Raw genomic sequence first — 20,016 nt, 5'->3', positions numbered from 1 at the left:
GATTTGTTCCGTAGTGAAACGGTGCAAAGAACATTCCCCCTCTGGCTGGGGACACTGTGACACCTTCAAAGTGCTCCGAGGCTGGGCTGGGATTAAATCATGGATCGTGCCGCGAGATCAAAGGAAAATTAAGATGGGAGAGGTTTGGGGAGCACGAGGGGCTGGGAATGCGCCGTGTTTGGGGCTGGGCTCCCTTCCCTGGCGTGTCCTGGAAGCTCAGGCACTGCTGGTTCCTCCAAACTGCATCCCATCCCTGCTGGAATTGTGCACGGGGCACGGCTCCGGGCTTTCCCTGCCTGGAATGGAGGGAAGTGTTGTCTGGTGAAGCTCCTCATCGCCGGGGGAGTCTGGCAGAGAAAAGGGGGGATCGGAACTCGCGGTGTCCGTGCGCTCGGGAGAGCTGCCGGATCCGGGAGGGCTCTGCAGCGGGGAGAGCAGTGCTCAGCCCTCAGCAGGACACTGTGCCCTCCCTGGTGCCTCGGGCACGTCCCTCTCCCGGTGTTAAGGACACGCCAAGTGCTCTGTCACCACAGCGGGGCCCGGGGTCCCCACCCCGATGAGCCCAGCGATGTCCAGCACCCGGAATTCTCGCTGCTGGCCGGCTTTCCGTGTGTCCACGCTTTCCCACTTGGTGTTTCAGCTCTTGCTCTCCTTTTCAGCCCCTTCTTTGATTTGTCCCCAATCCATATTTTTGCATTCCAAGTGAATGTTGCCAGCTGGGCCCTCGGAGGAGCCTCCAGCACAGCTCCGCTCTCTGCCACGGCCGTCCTGCTTCCTTCTCTCATTCCCCTTCACCTCCCACAGCCCTGCCAGGCCTCCCCTGCTTCATTAACCCACCTTTCCCTGTGTTAATTAGGTGTTGCCTACCAACCCAGAGGAAAGCTGGCAGGTGTACAGCTCTGCCCAGGACAGCGAGGGACGTTGTATATGCACAGTGGTGGCACCTCAGCAGACGATGTGCTCGCGTGACGCCAGGACAAAGCAGCTGAGACAACTCCTAGAAAAGGTAATGCTTGGCCTCTTCTGGCAAAAGTGGTTTGGTTTGGTGAGGTAAAAACCTGAGCTGAGCCTTGGTTTCCAGGGAAGGCCCCTTGGGATGGGTTTTCCGTGCTGTAGTTGTCCCTGTGCGTGTAGTGGGGAATAATCAGCTGCAGGCAGGAGGAGAAATCTCTCAAGTGTTTTCTGAGAGGAAAGCCTGGCCTAAGGTCGAGGTAAAACTGCTGAGATCAAAGCACCAATATTGAACTGTATCTCTAAAAAAAAAATAAAAAAATAAAAAAATTCCCCTTTTTTCATTCCGTTGGCACAAGCAGTGTCAAAGCAGCCTCAACAACAGGAGAGGAGAGAGAATTAAAAGCCCAAAGCCAAGCTTTGCTAGGCAAGGTGGAATTTAAAAGGTCAAGTAAAACCCTGCAAGCTGTTGCCATCAGGTAGCACAGAGATGACACTTAGTGCTTTTCTTCCTAATGCTGACATCCTCTTGATTAGTTTTTAATAGTCTGCTGTCCAAAGAGAGCAAAGAATCTCATTAGGGAAACATCTCCAATAACAAGAAATTTTCCAGATAACAGATTTCAGTGAGGAAATGCTGTTTCATGTGAAATTGTGCTCTTCTCTTGCAAAGCTGAGCTGGCTCCTGTGCTGGGTACAGAATTAAACCCCGTGCCCTAATGCTATATTGGCCTGTGCCGTGCATGACAAAAGAGTTTCCATCCTGCTGCTTTGGGGGAAGCTGCTGTTTTAATTCCCTATCACAATATTAAAGCTCCACTTAACTGATTGCCCCATGTGCTGAGGGCAATAAAGCCAGCCAGGAAACATTCAGCCCTAAAACAATTCTTTGGGTTGTCAGAGGCTGCTAAAAATAATCCCACTCAAGCTTTTCTTCCTCGCAGCAATAACGCCCTGGGTGCATCTGCCTGAGAGGCAGCAGGATTTATCAACAGCTCACAGGGGTGTCCAAGAGTCACTGTGTTCCCAGAACTCCTCTAAACGAGCAGGATTTGACCCAATGCCATCTGCTGATGGGCAGGAGTTGGGAATGGGAGACCTGGGATAACATCAGGAGAGGGTGGAAGTGCTCGGTGGGGCTTTTTTTTAATGCAGCTTTCTGGCTGCCAATGGATAAAAAGTGAGGGAGGAGCAGGATTTCTGGGCATGTGTTCTGGGGTATGTTACCTGCCTGCTAATCTGTCTGCATCTCACTCCCACGCTAACCTATATGAAAAACCCCAAAATAAGGAGTAGGCTCTTAGTGCCAGACAGCTGATCTTGATGGAGGCTGAACTGATAATCCCTGTAGGAAAAAACAGCTGCAGAGCAGGGCTTCCAGCTTCCCAGGAAGGATTTTAATCCTGGGAACTCCTTCCCTCAGCTGATATTCTAACCCTAGCTTTGTGAGGGGGGAAAATTGCAGCTCCTGGTTTCTCCCTGGCAGCAGAGGAAGCAGCACAAGGAGTTAATTCTGCTTGGATTTTCCAAGGAGCAGGCCTGAAGTCACCTGTGGAAATGATGAGGTGTTGCAAGGAATCAGCTGCATTTGTGTGTGTGCACAAAGCAATTACAGCATCTGCAGGCGAAATCTCCATGCAGAATCTTTTGGAATTTTGAAGTTCAGAGCTGCCATCTGTCCATGCTCAGTTCACAGGGATGAGGATCTGTGCAGGAACCGCAGTTCCTGTGGCTGGGAACGAGTCTTGGGCATCCTGACAGGTTAAAGAGGGGAGGGGAGGGCAGCCAGGGCTGCTCACACTGCACAGAGTGTTCAGCCCATGGTTTGACACTCGAGGTGTCTGAGCTCATCCTTGGCTGGAGTACACGGAGTCCTTCCAGCCTTACATGTGTCAGGTGCTGAGCCCAGGCCTTGGACTGCGCCCAAACCAAGACATCACCTCAGTCCTGCTCATCAACAGATTAAGTTTGAGCTCCAAGTGGATATTTATTTTTGTTTGTTTGTTTATTTATTTATTTATTTATTCTGGCCCTCTTAGCAGGCAGGACTTCCTCCTCTGATGGTGAAACCATTTCTGGTTCTGCTTCTTCCTCTTTGCCAGTGCTGATTCCCAGATTTAACAGTTCTTTTTGTTCCTCTGATAGTCGCTCCCAGGTGTGTACAGGGGGACAAGTGGCATCTGAGCCATCACTCTGCCTTCCACAGACCTTATAAGATGAACTTTTCATATCCTGGGCCATCAGCTGAGTCCATTTCTCTGCTGATTTTTTCCCTAGACCTTGAAAATCTCCCTCAAGATTCCTCTTGCTCTTGCTCCACCAGTTTATGCAGCTCCCCAAGGCTAAAGGTTCATCCCAGCTGAAACCCCAAAGCTGGGCTCAGAACAGCCCTTTTGGAGCTGGCCTGAAAGGCTGATCCACAGGGAAGCTTGAGCAGGGTTTAAACCATGGATTTGACCTTACAAACCTCACTGAGGTCACCAGGCCAATATTGACTCTCTGTTAACTCTGGTTTAACTGTGAAACAGCTCCTTGTCAAACAGGATGACAAGAGCAGCACTGGAAGCTTCATTTGTATTAATTTCCTATTTCAACTGCTAAAAATAACTCTTTTCCCCCAGACAGCCACAGGTATCTGTCTCACATTATCTTGGTGAAAATGAGCTTTCAGGCTGAGAGAGGAGGCAAAAAGCATTTCAGGCCATGTTTGAGGACTGCAACTGATGGATGGAGCTGAGGGAATTTAAGAGGCAGCATCCTTAGGCCTGAGTTCATTAGAGCACTTCTGTGCACGCCTCAGCCTGAGCTCCAACAGGCTCATTGAAACCTAATCATGTGCCAAAGCACTTTGCTGGATCAAGGGCATAATATGCTAATGAGGGAAAACAAGCAGCTCCTCAGCTGCTGGAGCACACGAGGCTGTCAGGGATCAGGAGTGAGGGAGACTCGTTCCCTACAAATCTGGGCCGGATCTTGCCTGATGGAAAACAACACGGGCAACAAATACCCACTCTGGGCTTGTAAAATCCACCCCAGAATAGCACAGCTGCTAATTTTAGGCATCTCTGTGTAGGGGCACGTGAGGACGTTATTTTCCTCTGCTTCAGGCTGGAGCAGGAACATTCCAGAGGTGTTTGAGGGCAGCAGCTTGAGCGAGATGCTCTAAGAGCAGAGTCTCTCTCCCTTCCCACCACCTGAGAAAAAGCATAAGGAGCCCCCCAAAATCTTGCTCAGCAGACTCAGATATTGGTCTGTCATTAGAGAAATGCTCTTTTCTGATTATTTCCAGCTGGGGTTAGGCACTGGTGGAATAAATGAGATTAATTTTGTATGAGCCCTACAAGTCATCCCTGCCTCTGGTCCTTGGAACAATCCTGCTGGGTAGATACAGCTCAACTCGAAGGATAGGCTGGATAACTGGGAATAAAAGTAGCTTGCCAGCCTAGCCACGCTTGTCTGAGGCTTCCCTTCTCCTGCCTCAGGGCACAGAGAGGTCTTCAAACTCCTCCACATCCAGCCCAGGTGAATTAACACCCACTGAGAGCTCACATTCCCTGGGGGAGGCACAGCTTAATGGGAGCTGACCAGCCTGGGGCTGAGCTCAGGTTTGCTCTTTTCTCCTCCAAACCTGCCTTGCTCTGCTCTTCCCTGCTCCTCACACCTCCCTGAGCAGGTCCTGGGGGGGTCAGGATGGTGCTGGTTCATCTCTGAGGCTCCGAGACTGAAAATAGCTTCACCTTTGCTGAGGAACACTCTGGTCCCCGGAGCAGTTGTACAGAACACTCCAAAGGCTGTTGGCCTTTGCCACACAGGTCATCCATACATTTTTAAAAGATCCCTGTAATAGTTTCGGTGTCATCCTGCATGAGCAGCGGGCATTTTGATGGTTTTTCCAAGCTGGAGGTACCACAGTTGGCATTTGTCCTGCCGTGCCCTCGCTCTGCCACTCGAGGTAAGTTCCAGCCCCCCCCAGCAGGATTTGCCAGCACTTGCACCACTCCTTCCTTCCCCATGCCAACCCAAACGCGCTTGGCTGTGGCACCGAGCAGGATGTGGCACCCGGGGAGCGGATCCGCGGGGACAGGGCTGGCTCCCACTCGGGTTTGGCTCAGCCACCCACAGCTGAGCAGATTGGAAGCAGGCTGGCTCTAAAGCCAGGCCCTGACGCAAGCAGCAGCAGCAGCAGCAGGCTGGGTGCCTGATTCACTTTCCCACGGGCGTCATCGCGGCGGTGGCACTGCTGGGGGTGACGTGGCGGGTGGCAGGAGCAGCGCCCGTGGGCTGAGCCCCCAGCACGTCCCCGCCGTGGGACAAACGCATCCGGCCCCGCCGCAGAGCCCTTAAATATGGCTCAGTGCTCGATGCTAAAGAGGCGCTGACGTCAGAGCTCTGTTCCCCCTCTCCCAGCCTGCAAAACAGGAGGGAATATCTTAATAAATCAGATGGCAGCCAACCTTCAAAATCAGGTCAGCCTCGCTGGCGTTTCCCTCCCCTCCTCACACCTCCAGCTCGTTTTCTCACAGTGAGCCCAGCCAAGCTCCTTGCATCATTCCCTTGGCGAGGCCAGATGGGCTCCAAGCGGGAGCCGCGGGAATGCGGCACCGCGCGGCTCCGGAAGCCGAAGCTCCCGAGCGGGAGGGCACCAGTGGGGTACCAAACGTGCCCCGGTGCTTCCCGCCTTCAGGATGCCCTCGCTGCCGCTGGGCTTGTTGTGGCAGATGCTGTGTGAGCAGGCTGCTTGGGTAATGAAGTTCTGCTGGCTGGCAGTGAGGTTTGCACTCACGAGGAGATGGAAATGAGCACCTGGGCAGGAGCTTTGCCTCGCAGCCAGGTGTGCTGCCGTCACCTCTGAGCTCTCCTCAGGTGCCTCTCAGAGAGGCCAGCCTGAGTAATGCATTTTAACCTCAACTACACCCCTCATTTCCATGTGGGATTGCTGAATTCTTCTCGGCAGGAAAAAAAATGTTTATGAAAAGGGTTTTGCTGTGTTTTGGAGCACGGGGTCGTAATCTGGAAGCTGCTGTTGATGAAGCAGTAAATAATGCATGGGCTGATTGCCCTTTAGCTGTGCTGAGAGTGTGGAAAAGGTCAGCGTTGGGATGCAAGGGGGGCTGCCTCGCTGCTGGCAGCACCTTCTTAATGAGTCCCTTCTCATCTGACAGGTGCAAAACATGTCCCAGTCGATAGAGGTGTTGGACAGGAGGACTCAGAGAGACCTACAGTACGTGGAGAAGATGGAAAACCAGATGAGGGGACTGGAATCCAAATTTAAGCAAGTGGAAGAAAGCCACAAGCAGCACCTGGCAAGGCAGTTTAAGGTAGGTCTGGTTTCCAAACTGCTACCGGAGCTGTGGCCAGGGAATTGTCGGGATGGGCACGGGACTGTGGCTCTGGCTCCCATGAGGGGACCAGCTGTGGGGTCCTTCCTGTCCAGAGCACAGCCAGATCCAGGTTGTGGCATCACATCCTCAGCCCTGCACATTCCTATAGGGTAAAAGGACAAACTCCATGTTCCCACACCCACTTGGGTGCCCCGAATAGGGCAGTGCAGGGTGAATCCATCAGGGGGGTCTGCAGGGAGACACCCAAGCCCTGGGTGAGCTCTGGGTGAGGTGGGTTCCCCTCTGTGGCCACACCCAGCACCCATTTCTTGGGGAAGCCCTGGGGCTCCCTTTCCATCCCTGCAGCAGGTGGCAAACCACAGCGGGCTGTCCCCAAACCACAGCTCCCCTCGGGGTGGCTGGAGACAGGAGTTCCTCAATCAAACATCACCCCCACCTGAAAAAAACCCCAAAAATACAATTATTACAGCTGTCCTCAGGCTGGCAAGCTGCACATCTCCAGGAGTTTGTCCAGTTTTGAGCTAAAGGTGTTGGCAGCAGAGACAGCACCTCGTGATGGGTTCTGTGTGGTGTCCTGGTGCTGGGCAGAGGGGTAGCGGAGCTGCCAGCCTCTGGAATGCAGCTGGCACTGGGAGCAGTGGCCAAACCCTCAGGAAGTTGCTTGAGAACGAATGAAATTGCCAAAAAGATGTTCTGGGCAATATTGGAATCGTACATTTTAGCTGTGCTGTGGGTTAATAGATACGAAAAATCAAATGGAGAAGATTTCGGGTGGAATTTGGGGACTTTTCTGATCAGCCACCCAGCTGATTCCCACCCTCATTTGCAGGCAGCTGGCTGGTATTTTAAAGCAGATTTTTTTAATGCTAAATACTGAAATACCACAATTATCTCATAAAAAGCTGGGAAGATGGTTCTTAAAACTTTTCACCAACTCCACCTCCTCCGCTCCCCATCTCCAGTTACTGCAGGACCCTAAATTTAGCTCTGCAGTCTGGATGGAAAGACTTGAGCATGAGTTCCTTTTATTTAATTATTTCTTTGTTTCAGTTATTATTGTTTTTCCCCCCCCTCCCCGCCATCCTGATGAGTTTAACCCTCCCCATTGCCTGCCAGGGAAGTTAAAATGAAATAAAATTAAAGCATTCCCCACATGCAAAGTGCAGGAGGAAAAAACCTTGTGGCTTAAATAGGAGGGGATGGATGGGAAGGAAGGCAATGAGGCTGAGGAGCAGTTCCTGATCCTGTTCAGCCCCAAAAAGCTTCAGGACACAGGCAGATGTCACAGCCCTGGGTGCTGGGAGCATGGCCACTGTAATTTGAGCAGCACCAGGGATTTTGGGTGTTCTAACACGCTTCATTAACGGGTAGGTGCATGCATATTAATGTCTACTCATTAGCTGCTGGAGCAGAGCATCTGCAACAAAATGCTGCATTCTGAGCCTTTAAATGAGAAAAAAAAAAAAAAACAACCAAAAAAACCACCCAAAAAAAAGGAAAAAATTAATTTCTGCAAAATCCATCTGATAATGACTTTTGTTTTTCTGTTCCCCGCTCGAAACCAGCGAGGAATTTTTGTCTAATTTGCTGCCAAAGCAGCATTTGAAAGAACAGCCACAGCATTTTGTTCCTGCTAATGCCAGCATTAAACTGTGAGTGCTTTGGAGCTCTTGTGTTGGTTTTTTTTCTCTCTTTAGTGCCATAAGAGTATTTGTCTATGAATGGCTATCTATATAAAGGCAGGTTAGTGAGCTAGATCCTCAACAGTATTTCATTTTCTTGCTTACAGGGCTAACTAAAAAGCAAGTTTTTTCAATGCTGCAGTGACTGAAGAAGCAGTTCACTCCCATGTAACCATGAAAAGAGGGCCACAGAGCATTTTGCACCATGCATTGATTTTTTTGATTATTTTCCAAATTAGCACCATATCTCACTAAGGAACCTTGAACCACACAACCGAGATCTTCCTTTGCATGCAATTGTAGATGCATTTCATGAATAGTTTGAAACCCTTGTCAATGCATATATATCTTATTTTCTTTTATTTTTTGGAAAGAAAAAAAGAAAAAAAAACAACAACTCTTTGTGTATGTGATCTGAAGCATGTAACCCTAAGATGTTGCATTCTAAAAATGACAAATAAAGGCCTTTCCCAAATATTTTGGTGTTCTGCAGCCTGTTTAATATGTTCTTGCCAAGACATCATTCGGACCAAAAATAATAATTGAACTAATTTTAATGCTAATAATTGTGGGATATGTGAACATTTCGCTCCCATAGGAAGCACCCAGGTCAAGGCAGAGTGTTGCAGATTTTTGCACGCATAGCACTGAACCGAGCTTATTTTAACCTTGCAGGCAATAAAAGCGAAAATGGAGGAACTTAGGCCTTTGATACCAGTGTTGGAAGAGTACAAAGCCGATGCCAAATTGGTATTGCAGTTTAAAGAGGAGGTCCAGAATCTGACGTCAGTTCTAAACGAACTCCAGGAGGAGATTGGCGCCTATGACTACGAAGAGCTTCAGAACAGAGTGTCAAATCTTGAAGAAAGGCTTCGTGCATGCATGCAAAAATTAGGTAGGCTCAGAACCACCATGGTGGCCCTGGCTCCAACACCACCGGTGCCAACGCACGCATCCCGGCCGGAGGCAGAGATGCCCCGCTGGACATCTGGTGCCGTGCCCGGCCGCGAGGGATGAGCTCCACACAGCCAGGGGCGATCCTGCCAAGAGTTACGCCACCAGGAGCATTCCTCCTGGGAGTAGTCCTGCCCAGGATTACTGGCAGGAGCAATGCTGCTCGTGGTGTGAGCGCTTCAGGATCCTGCCCCGGGAGCGGGCGTGTGGGCGGCACTTGCATAAGTGGCAGCTCACACTTATGCAAAGCCAACACTTGCACCCCTTTTGCTTCTGCATCCCTGGACCTGGCCCGCCAGCAAAGGGCTCTGCTCGTGGTGGGGGGTGTGGGGCTGTGCAGGCTGTGCCTCGGTTTCCCTCGTTTCCCTTTCTTTTTTTTGCATCTTGACAGTCCCCCCGGAGCAGAGCATGACGGAGCTGGCGCGGGGGCGCGGTGCGGTCCTGCCCCTGTGCGGGATGCGAATCCTCCCTCTCCCGTTCCCTGAGGGAGCAGGGAGCCATTTCCATCAGGCTGCTGCTAAACCACCAGGGATTCATCTCCAACCTCATTCAGAGGGTTTTAATTGACTGAAAGCCGTGGGTCAGTTGTGGGGAGACTCAAACCAAAGCACGTGTTGCCAAACCCAGTGTGTGACCCCAAACACAGGGGCAAGGAGGAGGGCACCGCCTTCCACAGCTGCAAGGACTCTCTGCACCATTTGTTGGGCCAGCTCTGACTTGATTTAATTTCTCCTTCCATTATTGACTTTCTTGCTACGCCATTTAGATAATCCAAACACATTAACTGCTCTGCAGTCTATTTTGGTAGCACATACGAAATTACACTCTCAGGTAACTTCGTGGAAGATCAGATCTCTTCTGAGCACTTTATATCCTTGGCAAGGTAACGCTTTGTTTCTCTCTCGGCTCTGCTGCTGGGGTTGCTTTTGCTTGTTTCTAGGTGCCTCCACACCTCTGTGAGCAGCCACCTCCCCTCTATTCCCCCTGCATTTCCATCCTGTGATTCCACGTAGGGATCCATCCCTTGTAGGCTCCATCTCACTCAGAGAGTAAAATTCCCACTTAAATCTGGATTTGAACTACAAATCAGGCACCAAGATACCCCTGGGACAGGTAAAACCCCCTGCCAAGAGAGAGATCAGCGTTTGATTTCTCATTAATTAACAAGCACAGGTGCCCCAGGTTTGGGATGAGAGCAGGACAGGCTGGGCTTTTCTGCCTCGTTCTGTTGTCCCTCCCCTCACCCCACAATGGTCCCAGGGAGGGCAGCAGGGTTGGGGATGGAGGGAAATTCTGACCTTGCCCTCACCCACTTGAATTTCCCCATGAAGGCTCAGGGGGGACAGGAATGAGCAGGGCTGCCATGACTTGGTCCCTAATTCCTGGAGCTTTATCAGGTGGGCACCGTGCAGGAATGAGAGAACTGCAGTGAGAAAGATAAGGAAGGATGAACAGATAAGGGAGAAAGATAAGAAAGGAGAACAGGCCCAGGAGGGTGGGGTGGGACTAAGGGCACACAGAGACCTCCTGGCAGCCCCACAGCCCCAGCAAGGGCAGCTCTGCCCTGCAAATGGATCCTCTCATCCTGCCCCTGCTGAAGGCAGAGGTGAAGGAGGAGAAGCTGCCCAAAGAGGGATCCCCTTGCTGTACCCAGAGCCTTCAGCCCATCCCTTGAAGATGAGGAGGAGCTGTGGGTCATAGAGAGAAGGAGCAGCAGCAGGAACAGGGATTTGAGACTTTAAACTCAGGGACAGCTCTTTAAACAAAGCCACCCTGGCCCCCACAGCCCCTGTGCAGCCAGGGAAGCTGGGACAATCCCCCCACAGACCCTGGGCAGGCTTTAAGGAGTAGCTCCCAAACCATTCAGGGCTCTGAAAAAATAGAATTTGCTCTTGGACCATTAACCCTTTCTACTCATCCCATCCTCTCATGCTCAGGTCCAGCTGGGACCAGTAGCCCAGATGAGGATGAGGCAGGTAGGGATGCTGAGCTCTTGCAGGCAGCCTTGTCTAGCAACTTTTGGGTGTTTTTTTTAATCTTTTTAAGTCTTTAGCTGGGCTTTTTGGCTTCTCCCTACCCTTGCTCTCTGTCTGTGACCGTGGGGTCAGGGCAGCTGTCTCGCAGCAGCCCTGGATGCTCACAGAGGTGGGTTCTGTGCCTCACAAAGGTTCATCCCAGAGGATTTGCTGCTCACTAAGGAGGCTGATTTATTTGGTCACTTAAAAGCAACAGCACGGATTGAATTTCCAATGCTGTTTATCTCTGTGGCATGTAAACCACTGGAAATGGTTGTTAATTGAGTTAAATTCAGATAACAGCCTTACAAATGCTTTGCTGCCACACAGTGAAGCCCTGATTGCTGAGGATTTTACTTTGCTGCAGGTTTTCTGCTCAGCTGGGCTCACTGATGTCTCAAGGAGCACATTTTAGCTGGGATTTGCTGCTGCCCTGGAGTGTGTGTGCCTCAAACAGGGTGAGGGAGCTGCTGCAACAAGCACAGGCCAAGGACAGGGGAGGGATGTGCCACATTCCCATCCAGTTCACCTCTCCCAGGAAGCTCTGACAGAGCAGCAGCCTTTTCCTTAGCCAAGGTCCTGTTCTGCATTTTGGGTTTCCTAAGCATTATTGATGGATCAATAGTGAAAACACTTTCCTGACCCTGGCATGTGTGTGGAGGGAAAAAAGAAAATCAATAATGGCAGCTTCAATCTGTGTTTCTGTTTACACTCCTGAAGATCCCTATTGATACAGGGATTTTAGCCTTTCCATTAATGTTCCTAAGAGGAAGTGTAGGGGTTGTCACTCCTTGGATCAAGGGGGAATTTCACTCAGGCAGCACAAGCTTTCCTTGAGTCTTGGGAAAAATCCTGGTGTGGGAATGGGGATGGAGCCCCATCCCTGATGGTTTTGGGCTGGAGTGCTCCTGGCCAGGCAACAGAGAGGCAAGATCCAGGCACAGCTCAGCTGCCACAGCCCCATCCCTGCTGTGGAGGGATTGGATTGGGATGGGGGGATCAGTCCTTGGCTTCCTGGGAAGCCAGAGCAGGGAAAGATCCCAGCTGTAGCAGCAGAGCCACGGAGCCCAGAAGGAGCTGGTGCTGGTGTCTGTGCGTTGGTGGAGGAGTTGCTGTGAGCTGCCAAGCAGGATTTGTGGGCAGGATTCGAGATCTGGAGCGGAGGTGTTGGCATCCTGGGAGGAGGGGAGCGCCCGCTTCACTGCGGGAGGGAGCAGCACCCGATCCTGCTGGAAAATTCCTGAAGGAACTCTGGGACATTTTGGCAGGCCCAGCGGGGCAGGACAGAGGCAGAGGGACACTAGAAAGGTGATTGTCCTGGAAAAAGGACCTGAATAGTGCTGGGCAAAGAGGACTGAAAGCAGCTCCTCTGTGAGGCCCTAAAAGTGGCTCCTCAACAGGTTTCCCGTGTCCTGGACTCCTGGGTGAGCACCAGGACATGCTTTTCTGTGGCACATTTGTCCCTGAGTGACCTGGAATACCCATAGCATCCCATCCTCCTGGATCCCACCAGGAGGCTGGGTTTGCAAGAGGCTCAGCTGCTGATATTCCGAGTGTGGTGTGGATCTCCTCAGGTGGGTGAGGATCCCAGGGGCTGGAACTGGCCACACCTGGGTGGCAAACCCAGGAAAGCTAAGCAGGGATCTTGAATCCATGTTAAATTCCCTCCCAGCAGCTTGGGATAGGTTTACACCAGGAGAGAGAACACGCTGCCCTGTGTAAGAACAACCCCCTTGCGCTGCTGAGGAGCTGGGGTGTGTGTGCCTCTAGCTAAACGTGTAGGAGATGTTGCAAACAACACTGCTTTACCCTTATCAGCTGCTGCTGCTTTTTTTCTTTTTAAACTATTTTTTTTTTAAATCAATGGGCTTTTATACAACGCTCCTCTCCAGGGAAATGGGAGGAAGAGATAAAAGTGACAGCAATGTAGGGCTGCGATAATGGAAGGCAGCGCTGAGCAGATCTGGGATTAGGGGAAGGCTGGACCCCTGTGAGACATTAAAATCTGTTATTTTAACCCATTGCATCCTTTCTCCAGTACTTTGCTCTCCCTCTGAGCTGAGAGGTTTGGAGTGCAGCAGGAGGGCAAATTCCTGTGCCTCGTGTGTTAGGAAATCTCTGCTTTTTGGTGGCGTCTCTCGTTATCTGCCTGGGTCTGGAGGCTGTGGGAACACTGATGGTCCCCTTGGTCATGACCTGCTGGTGCACATCAGGAGTATCTTCATCTGTTTTCTGCCCTGGGCTAAGGGGATCCCTTTGGCCACAGCTCAGAGCTGGAGCAGGTGGATGTGTCTGATCAGCAATTAAAATGCAGGTGAGAACAGGTTAAGGAGAGAGGCAGCTGAGAGAGATTGCAGAGTTCTGGAAACACTCAAGGTCTCAAATCCATGATTCTATGAAGGTCAGGTTGGACAGAGCTCTGAGCAACCTGATCTGCTTGAAGACATCCCTGCTCATTGCAGGGGGTTGGACTAAACGACCTTTAGTGGTCCCTCATAACAAACCATCCTATGATTTTAATTGGTAATTTGGAGCAGGCTGACCTTGTCCTGAGCTGGCAGAGCTCTCCCTGTGTTCCAGCAGCACCTGCAGGGGCTCCCACCTGCAGCCCAGCCCTGGGTACCGCTGAGCAAGTACCGCAGTGCCGCCCGCCACAGCACCCAGAGCAGCTTCTTCACCCCAGCACTGCCACCTTCCCCTTCCCCAGCCTGCCAGAGGCTCCCACATCAAAAAGGAGAAGTTAGGAAACACCTCCTGAACTTCAGGTGGTGGCTGTCCCCCGTTGCCTCTGCCCTGAGCTTGTCTTGCTCAGGACCAGCTCTGCCCTGGGTGTGTCTGGGTTTTAAATGAGCTCTCCCTGCCCAACAGGACATCCCCCACCAGCCCCAGTCCCTCCTGAGGTGTTTTCATCTCCTCACCTGTCCCTCCTCACTGCACACGCGTTCAAAAGTTGGTGAGGCAGGGAACCAGAGTGGCAGCTTTGCTGAAACTTGGGGATGGTGTTGGGAAAAGGAACTTGGATGTGGCTGCACCTTCCGAGCTGAGGCTGCAGCATTGCAGAGCAGGCTCCCATCCATGCTCAGCCCCAGAGGGGGGCTGGGGACAGAGCCAGGGGTGGGAAACAGCTGGAGGAGAGGTGCTGCTGTTTCCCCTCTTATTTAGGGCTTGAAAACGCAGCGAGGCGCTGAGCTGGCTCCCTGAATTCAGCAGACGTGGAGCACCTGAGCGTGCCTCAAACCTGGCTCGCAGCGCTCTGCCGGTGCCCATCCCTGTGGTGGTGAGGCTGAGTCTGGCAGGATTCCCGGGGCAGCTGCTGAGGGATCCTCGGGACGCTCCCACCTTCACCCTGCTGCGCTGGGGTTCCTGTCCCAGAGCTGGCTGCTGGATCCATCAGCGTTTGCTAAGTGTGCAACCCGAGAGGGAGCAGGGAAAGCGGCTGCTAAATGACCTTTGCAGGGAGGAGATTTTTATTGTGTGCCGTTTTCCACCTTTCTCTTTTCTCTCCTCTGCATAACCTGTAACAAACGCACGTTTCCAGCAGGGCTGGAATAGGCACGGCTGCCTTTTTCTCTTGGCGAGCAGCTCTTGAGCTCGTTCCTCCGCCGGGCTGCTCGGCCCTGGCTCGCTGCTCTCATTCTCAATTCTGTGACATTCGCAGCTCCGGCTGCTTCAGCAAAGCTCCTTTTCTTGGGGACAGCGATAAGGACAATTGTCACCAAGAGGCGTGAAACAAACAAAAACATCCCACACTTGTTCCTGACCTAATTCCCTGTAATTAAACCAACCCTCAGCAGGGCAGAGCCGTGGGCAGAGCGGGGTGGGTGGGACTGGCTCCCGTGCCCCTCACGGGGCTGATGTGCTCACCAGCCTTCCCCTCTTTTCCAGCCTGTGGGAAGCTGACGGGAATAAGTGACCCGATCACAATTAAAACCTCGGGCTCCCGGTTTGGATCGTGGATGACGGATCCTCTGGCTCCCGAGGGAGAGAACAAGGTAAGGGTGTGACAGCGTCATGCCTGTGTCCCAGCAGTGTGGCTGAGGACAGTGAACACTCCTCACAGCCCAGATCGTGCCCTGGGAAACCTGGGGAATGTCCTCATTCATCCCACAGGGCTCTGCTGGCAGCGGGAGGGGGCTGAGCATCCCCAGGGAGGGAGGATGAGGAGAAGTTGAGCAGCCCCTGCAGTGGTCCGGTTCCTGGGCAGGTGAAACTCATTGCAGTGATGAGAGTTCACGGGCTCAGAATTGTCACCACAAGGTCTGCATGGGAAAAAAATCAAGTATTGGGTTTCTAATCCGTGTTTAGCAGCCAGAAGGGAGCTGGGGCCGAGCAGAGGGACCCGTGGTCCTGGTCCCTGCTGCTCTTCTGCTGGCAGCGCCTCTGATAATGTCATCTGCCTGCATTTGCCCTCCATCCTCCACCCTCATTGTTCTGAGGAATTAACTGACTGCAGCCAGAGAGAGAGATTTGTTTTGCTTTGTTTTGGTCTCTTTTTTTTTCCATTCAGACCATTCAATTTTGATCCCAAGGAGGTAGGAGGCCAATAACTGGCTGAAAATCAATCCTGGCTCCCCATGACTGATGGAATGGAAAATATCTCGAGTGTTTGCCGAGGATTTGCAGGCAGCAAAACAAAACAAAAAGCACAAAGCTTGGCTGCCTGTAATTCCCTCCTGCATGCAGCATCCCTCAAAGGATAAAGGCACCGGCAAGGGCTGGATCAGGGCACCTATTCTGGGAGCTGTGCCCTGGCATCAGCTCTGTAGCTAAGAGAGGACGAGGGATGCTCTGGAGAAGTCACCCCTGGGTGGTTTCTTTGAAGGTGACTTGAGTTGTCCCCTCCAGCAGCCAACTGGCTGGCACTGGTTCCCCAATTCAACACCTCCATATTTTACGGTTATTAAGCAAAATTTCACTTCCAGCCCAAATAAAACCCTGCTTAGAGGTGAGGCGGGGAGGTTTTACCCACATCACGTCTCATTTTGCTCGAGAGAGGGGACAGAATTGTCCCCTTCAGGCTGTGTTTGCTGCTTCCCCTGGCACTAAGATAATTTTCAGCTGAAGCTGGTGGTTCACATCCTCCCGAGTCTTCAGAGGTTTTTGTCTCAAACCACTGTTTTTTGATATGTTTTTAGCCATGCCTTTTTCTGCCGTGCATTTTTGTTGTACGAGTAGGCTGCGAGCTGGAGCTGAAGCTTCCCAAGCCTCTCTGTGTATTTAATATACAAAACCTGCTGGGAATTTCATTAGGAACACACCATTAAGGGAACTTCATTGGCTGCTCAGCAGAGTGGCAAAGTGGGGATGGGCAGAGGTGGGCAGTTTATCATCCCCAGCTTCTGGCCCCGAGCCCCAGGAGGTGTTTGGTGCTCGTGTGATCATTTGTTCATGTCACGGAACCACGGAATACAACTGGGGGAGGTTTGTGAGCCCCGGGGGAGCAGCAGGTGGATGCTGAGAGCTGGGATTGCTGTGTGTGGACAGGAGGAGGCTGCTCAGAGCCAGCTGCTGTGATGGGACATGGCTCATCCATCAATCGCTGCTTTTCCAGACCTCGGAATGCTGTTGGGTCCTGCAGCCCCTGCGTGGTGACACAGGGCTCTGCTGGGCTTTAAAAACAGAGCACAACATGTTTGCTTGTCAAATTCTTCATACCAGATCATGAAGTGGGAACAGCAAAGAGACAGCCTGGTTTTGGATATTTTTCCCCTTCTAATTTCCCAAGCTGGTTCAGTTGAAGGCAGGAGTTTCATTTCCAGCTCTGGGTGTTCTCTGGTGCTTTGCAGCCACCCCCAAACCCACCAAGGTTTGGGGCTGGGGGTCAGAACCATTTGCCACACCCTCATTCCCCACCTCTGCAGGTTTTCCAGGGAGGTAATGCTGGAAGGCTGAAATTCCCTACAAAGTTTTTGGAGACCCCATTTGACTTCCCAAAGGCAGCAGCCAAATGTTGGGCTGTCCTTCTCAGAGACTGATGATCACACTCCAGACACGGAGCTGTCACATTTTGCAAGGGGTTTGCAGAAGAAATCTGCACTACATCACCCAAATCTGCAGCCTTAAAGGCTTCCCTCTTGCTAAATTTACCTTTTCTCCTTCCTAAATTTACCTTTTCTCCTTCCTAAATTTACTTTTTCTCCTTCCTAAATTTACCTTTTCTCCTTCCTAAATGGCTCTTACAGAAAGCAGCTCTCTCATTTTCAGGCAGCAACTGCATCCAGAATGTCAGTGGCTGGCTGGATATTTCTCGTGGATATTAACTGCACAGCTTGGTCATTTGCCTCGGAATTGGTTTCATATAACAAAAGCTTTTTTTTTTTTTAAGGAGTCTAGACAGTGTCCCCAGTGAACTGGCACTTAAATGATAATCTAAAATCTCCCCCCAATCTACCCAGAGCAAGATTTAGATGTCTTTGTCTCTTATATTTCAGCAGCCTCGCTTTAAGCTTTTTGATGCAGCAGTGTATGATTTTTAAACCAATATGGACTTTTTGCCTGAATTTGCCTGACAATGAGTGATTGCATCCCTCGCTCCCGCATTCCAAATTAATGGAGTTGTGCACAGCAGCTGCTGGAATTTACTGAGTGCCACCTCGGGAAACAAAAGCAGCAGTGACAGAAAATGTGGGTTTAGCCAGGGAAATGTTGCTAATTGCCCTCAGGAAGGAAGGATGGTGGCAGTGGTTCAGCATTCCCAGGGGAGCACTTAAGCCAAGGAGATACCAGGTTATCCCCCAGGGAAAGCTTTGCTGTTCGGTTGATTTCTTAGCTGATTTCGGGGGTCCAGAAATTGGGGTTATTTCTGGGTGTAGGTGACAGATGTTGGCTGGATTCAAGGCCAGATTGGACGGGATTTGGAGCAGCCTGGGCTGGTGGAAGGAGTCCCTGGCAAGGGTGGGACTGGATGAGTTTTAAGCTCCCTTCCAAACCATTTTATGACAATTCCATGATTCCTGGCTGTGGATTTCTCTCCCAGCCCAGTTTTTGGGGTGATTCCTAACCCCCCCGTGTTTGTGTTGTCCAGGTGTGGTACATGGACAGCTACCACAACAACCGCTTCGTCCGGGAGTACAAATCCATGGCGGATTTCATGAACACCGACAACTTCACCTCCCACCGCCTCCCCCACCCGTGGTCAGGCACGGGCCAGGTGGTCTACAACGGCTCCATTTACTTCAACAAATACCAAAGCCACATCATCATCAGGTTCGACTTGAAAACGGAGACCATCCTCAAGACGCGCAGCCTGGACTACGCCGGCTACAACAACATGTACCACTACGCCTGGGGCGGCCACTCGGACATCGACCTCATGGTGGACGAGAACGGGCTCTGGGCCGTCTACGCCACCAACCAGAACGCCGGGAACATCGTCATCAGCAAGTTGGACCCCAACACCCTGCAGAGCCTGCAGACCTGGAACACCAGCTACCCGAAGCGCAGCGCCGGCGAGGCCTTCATCATCTGCGGCACCCTCTACGTCACCAACGGCTACTCGGGTGGCACCAAGGTGCACTACGCCTACCAGACCAACGCCTCCACCTACGAGTACATCGACATCCCCTTCCAGAACAAGTATTCCCACATCTCCATGTTGGACTACAACCCCAAGGATCGGGCTCTCTACGCCTGGAACAACGGGCACCAAATCCTGTACAACGTCACCCTCTTCCACGTCATCCGCTCCGACGAGTTGTAGCCCGGCCTTGGTTAGAAACTGGGTTTAGGGAAAAAAATAAATAAATAGAATAAGAGTGAAAATTTAAAAGGGAAAAAATAAATAAAAAGGGAAAAAAAGGGAGAAACTAATTTAAGAAAAAAAAAAAGCTCATAAGGAAACATACTTCAGATAAGTAAATATATAAACAGCTGCCAAAATTAAGACCAACGTCATGGAGGATTACCCAGCATAAACCTGACAGATCAGCATTACCTCTACATTTCTAGAAGTCTGGCCCTGTGTTATAGACTCACGAGTAACCATGTACTTGCAGCTGGAACTGCACTCAGAGAACCACTTCAGTTTGGGGTTTTGTTTTGTTTCTGTTCCGATAGCAAACCTAGAGTACATCCTCAAGCAGTAAGGCAATGACTGTTGGAAGTTCACCCTCGGGAGCCTCGCTCTCCTCCGTGTGTGGGTTGCATGGACATTCCCCCGGCGTCACGGGCAGCTGTGATGGATGTGTGGAAAGGAAAAGCAGGAAAAGCTGACCCGTGAGGAGCTCTGGCTGTCTCAACAAGACCTATCACAGGTTAGTTTTCTTCGCCTTCCATTGCAGCTACTGTCTCTCTCAACTGTGTTCTTGTCACTTAGATTAACTGTGCTGAGACCCGAAGTAGCTCATGGATCTGTGTCTTAGTAACTTATTAAACACGATGGTTTAAGTATGTATTATGAACAAGTTGTTGTACCCATATTGTTTGAACTTATGTATTCAGCAGCTATATTGTATAATGTATGTCTGTTATTTACCAGAGGTGGCAAAACTTTGTATGTCCAGTTTATGCAATGAATGTTGTAAATGCAATGATGTAGTTTGGATTTAATAAATGATGGTTCTTTCGTTTCTAAAAAGGCAAAAAAAAATAAAAATAAAAAAAAAAGATATCAGTGTTCACCCTTATACACAGGTAACCAATTTCATGTTGATAATTACAAGAATATTCTCTTACTGTTATACTATCTGCATAGCATTATGGTGGTTGGAAATCGCTTCCGTGGAGATTCTGTGGCAGCAGATTCCCATGGGAAGCTTTGTTTATGGAAGTGTGAAGGTAATTAATTTTTTTTAAGAGGAAAACTTTGTACTATCCACAGTTATCTAAGGAACAATAAAACTATTAGGAGACTTCCCTGCTTTGTTTGTTGTCTTCTCTGTGTGAGTGAGCGAGGGAGGGAGAACAGGAATTTTTTGGGGTAAATGCTGAGCAGCCATCCTGAGTTTCCTTCCAGGGAATATTTCCTGATGTGTAGCTGGGGCTGGGGGTTGGGAAGATGGAGGGTTGGCTTTCTGCTCTGTAGGGATTCCCTTCCCATTTTCATCTGGAGCAGGCCCTGCTTCAAGGAGATAA

At 50.9% G+C, this 20,016-nt stretch overlaps 1 protein-coding gene across 2 annotated transcripts in view; it reads left to right on the top strand.

Moving 5' to 3' along the window:
• The window catches only part of OLFM1 (olfactomedin 1), a 32,323-nt gene extending 12,526 nt beyond the window's left edge, over positions 1-19,797 (top strand). For both annotated transcript variants that reach the window (XM_010397803.3, XM_039561496.1), the window contains exons 2-6: positions 857-1,006; positions 6,114-6,269; positions 8,651-8,870; positions 14,830-14,936; positions 17,969-19,797. In XM_010397803.3, the coding sequence (XP_010396105.1) occupies positions 857-1,006; positions 6,114-6,269; positions 8,651-8,870; positions 14,830-14,936; positions 17,969-18,643 (1,308 nt within the window). In that variant the 3' untranslated portion in view covers positions 18,644-19,797. The remainder of the gene's footprint in view (positions 1-856; positions 1,007-6,113; positions 6,270-8,650; positions 8,871-14,829; positions 14,937-17,968) is intronic.
• The last annotated feature ends 219 nt before the right edge of the window (positions 19,798-20,016 follow it).

Source organism: Corvus cornix, chromosome 17 (genome assembly GCF_000738735.6).
Source record: "Corvus cornix cornix isolate S_Up_H32 chromosome 17, ASM73873v5, whole genome shotgun sequence".
Taxonomy (NCBI): domain Eukaryota; kingdom Metazoa; phylum Chordata; class Aves; order Passeriformes; family Corvidae; genus Corvus; species Corvus cornix.
The sequence above is the reverse complement of the archived record's forward strand: the minus strand, read 5'-3'. Positions and strand labels throughout refer to the sequence as shown.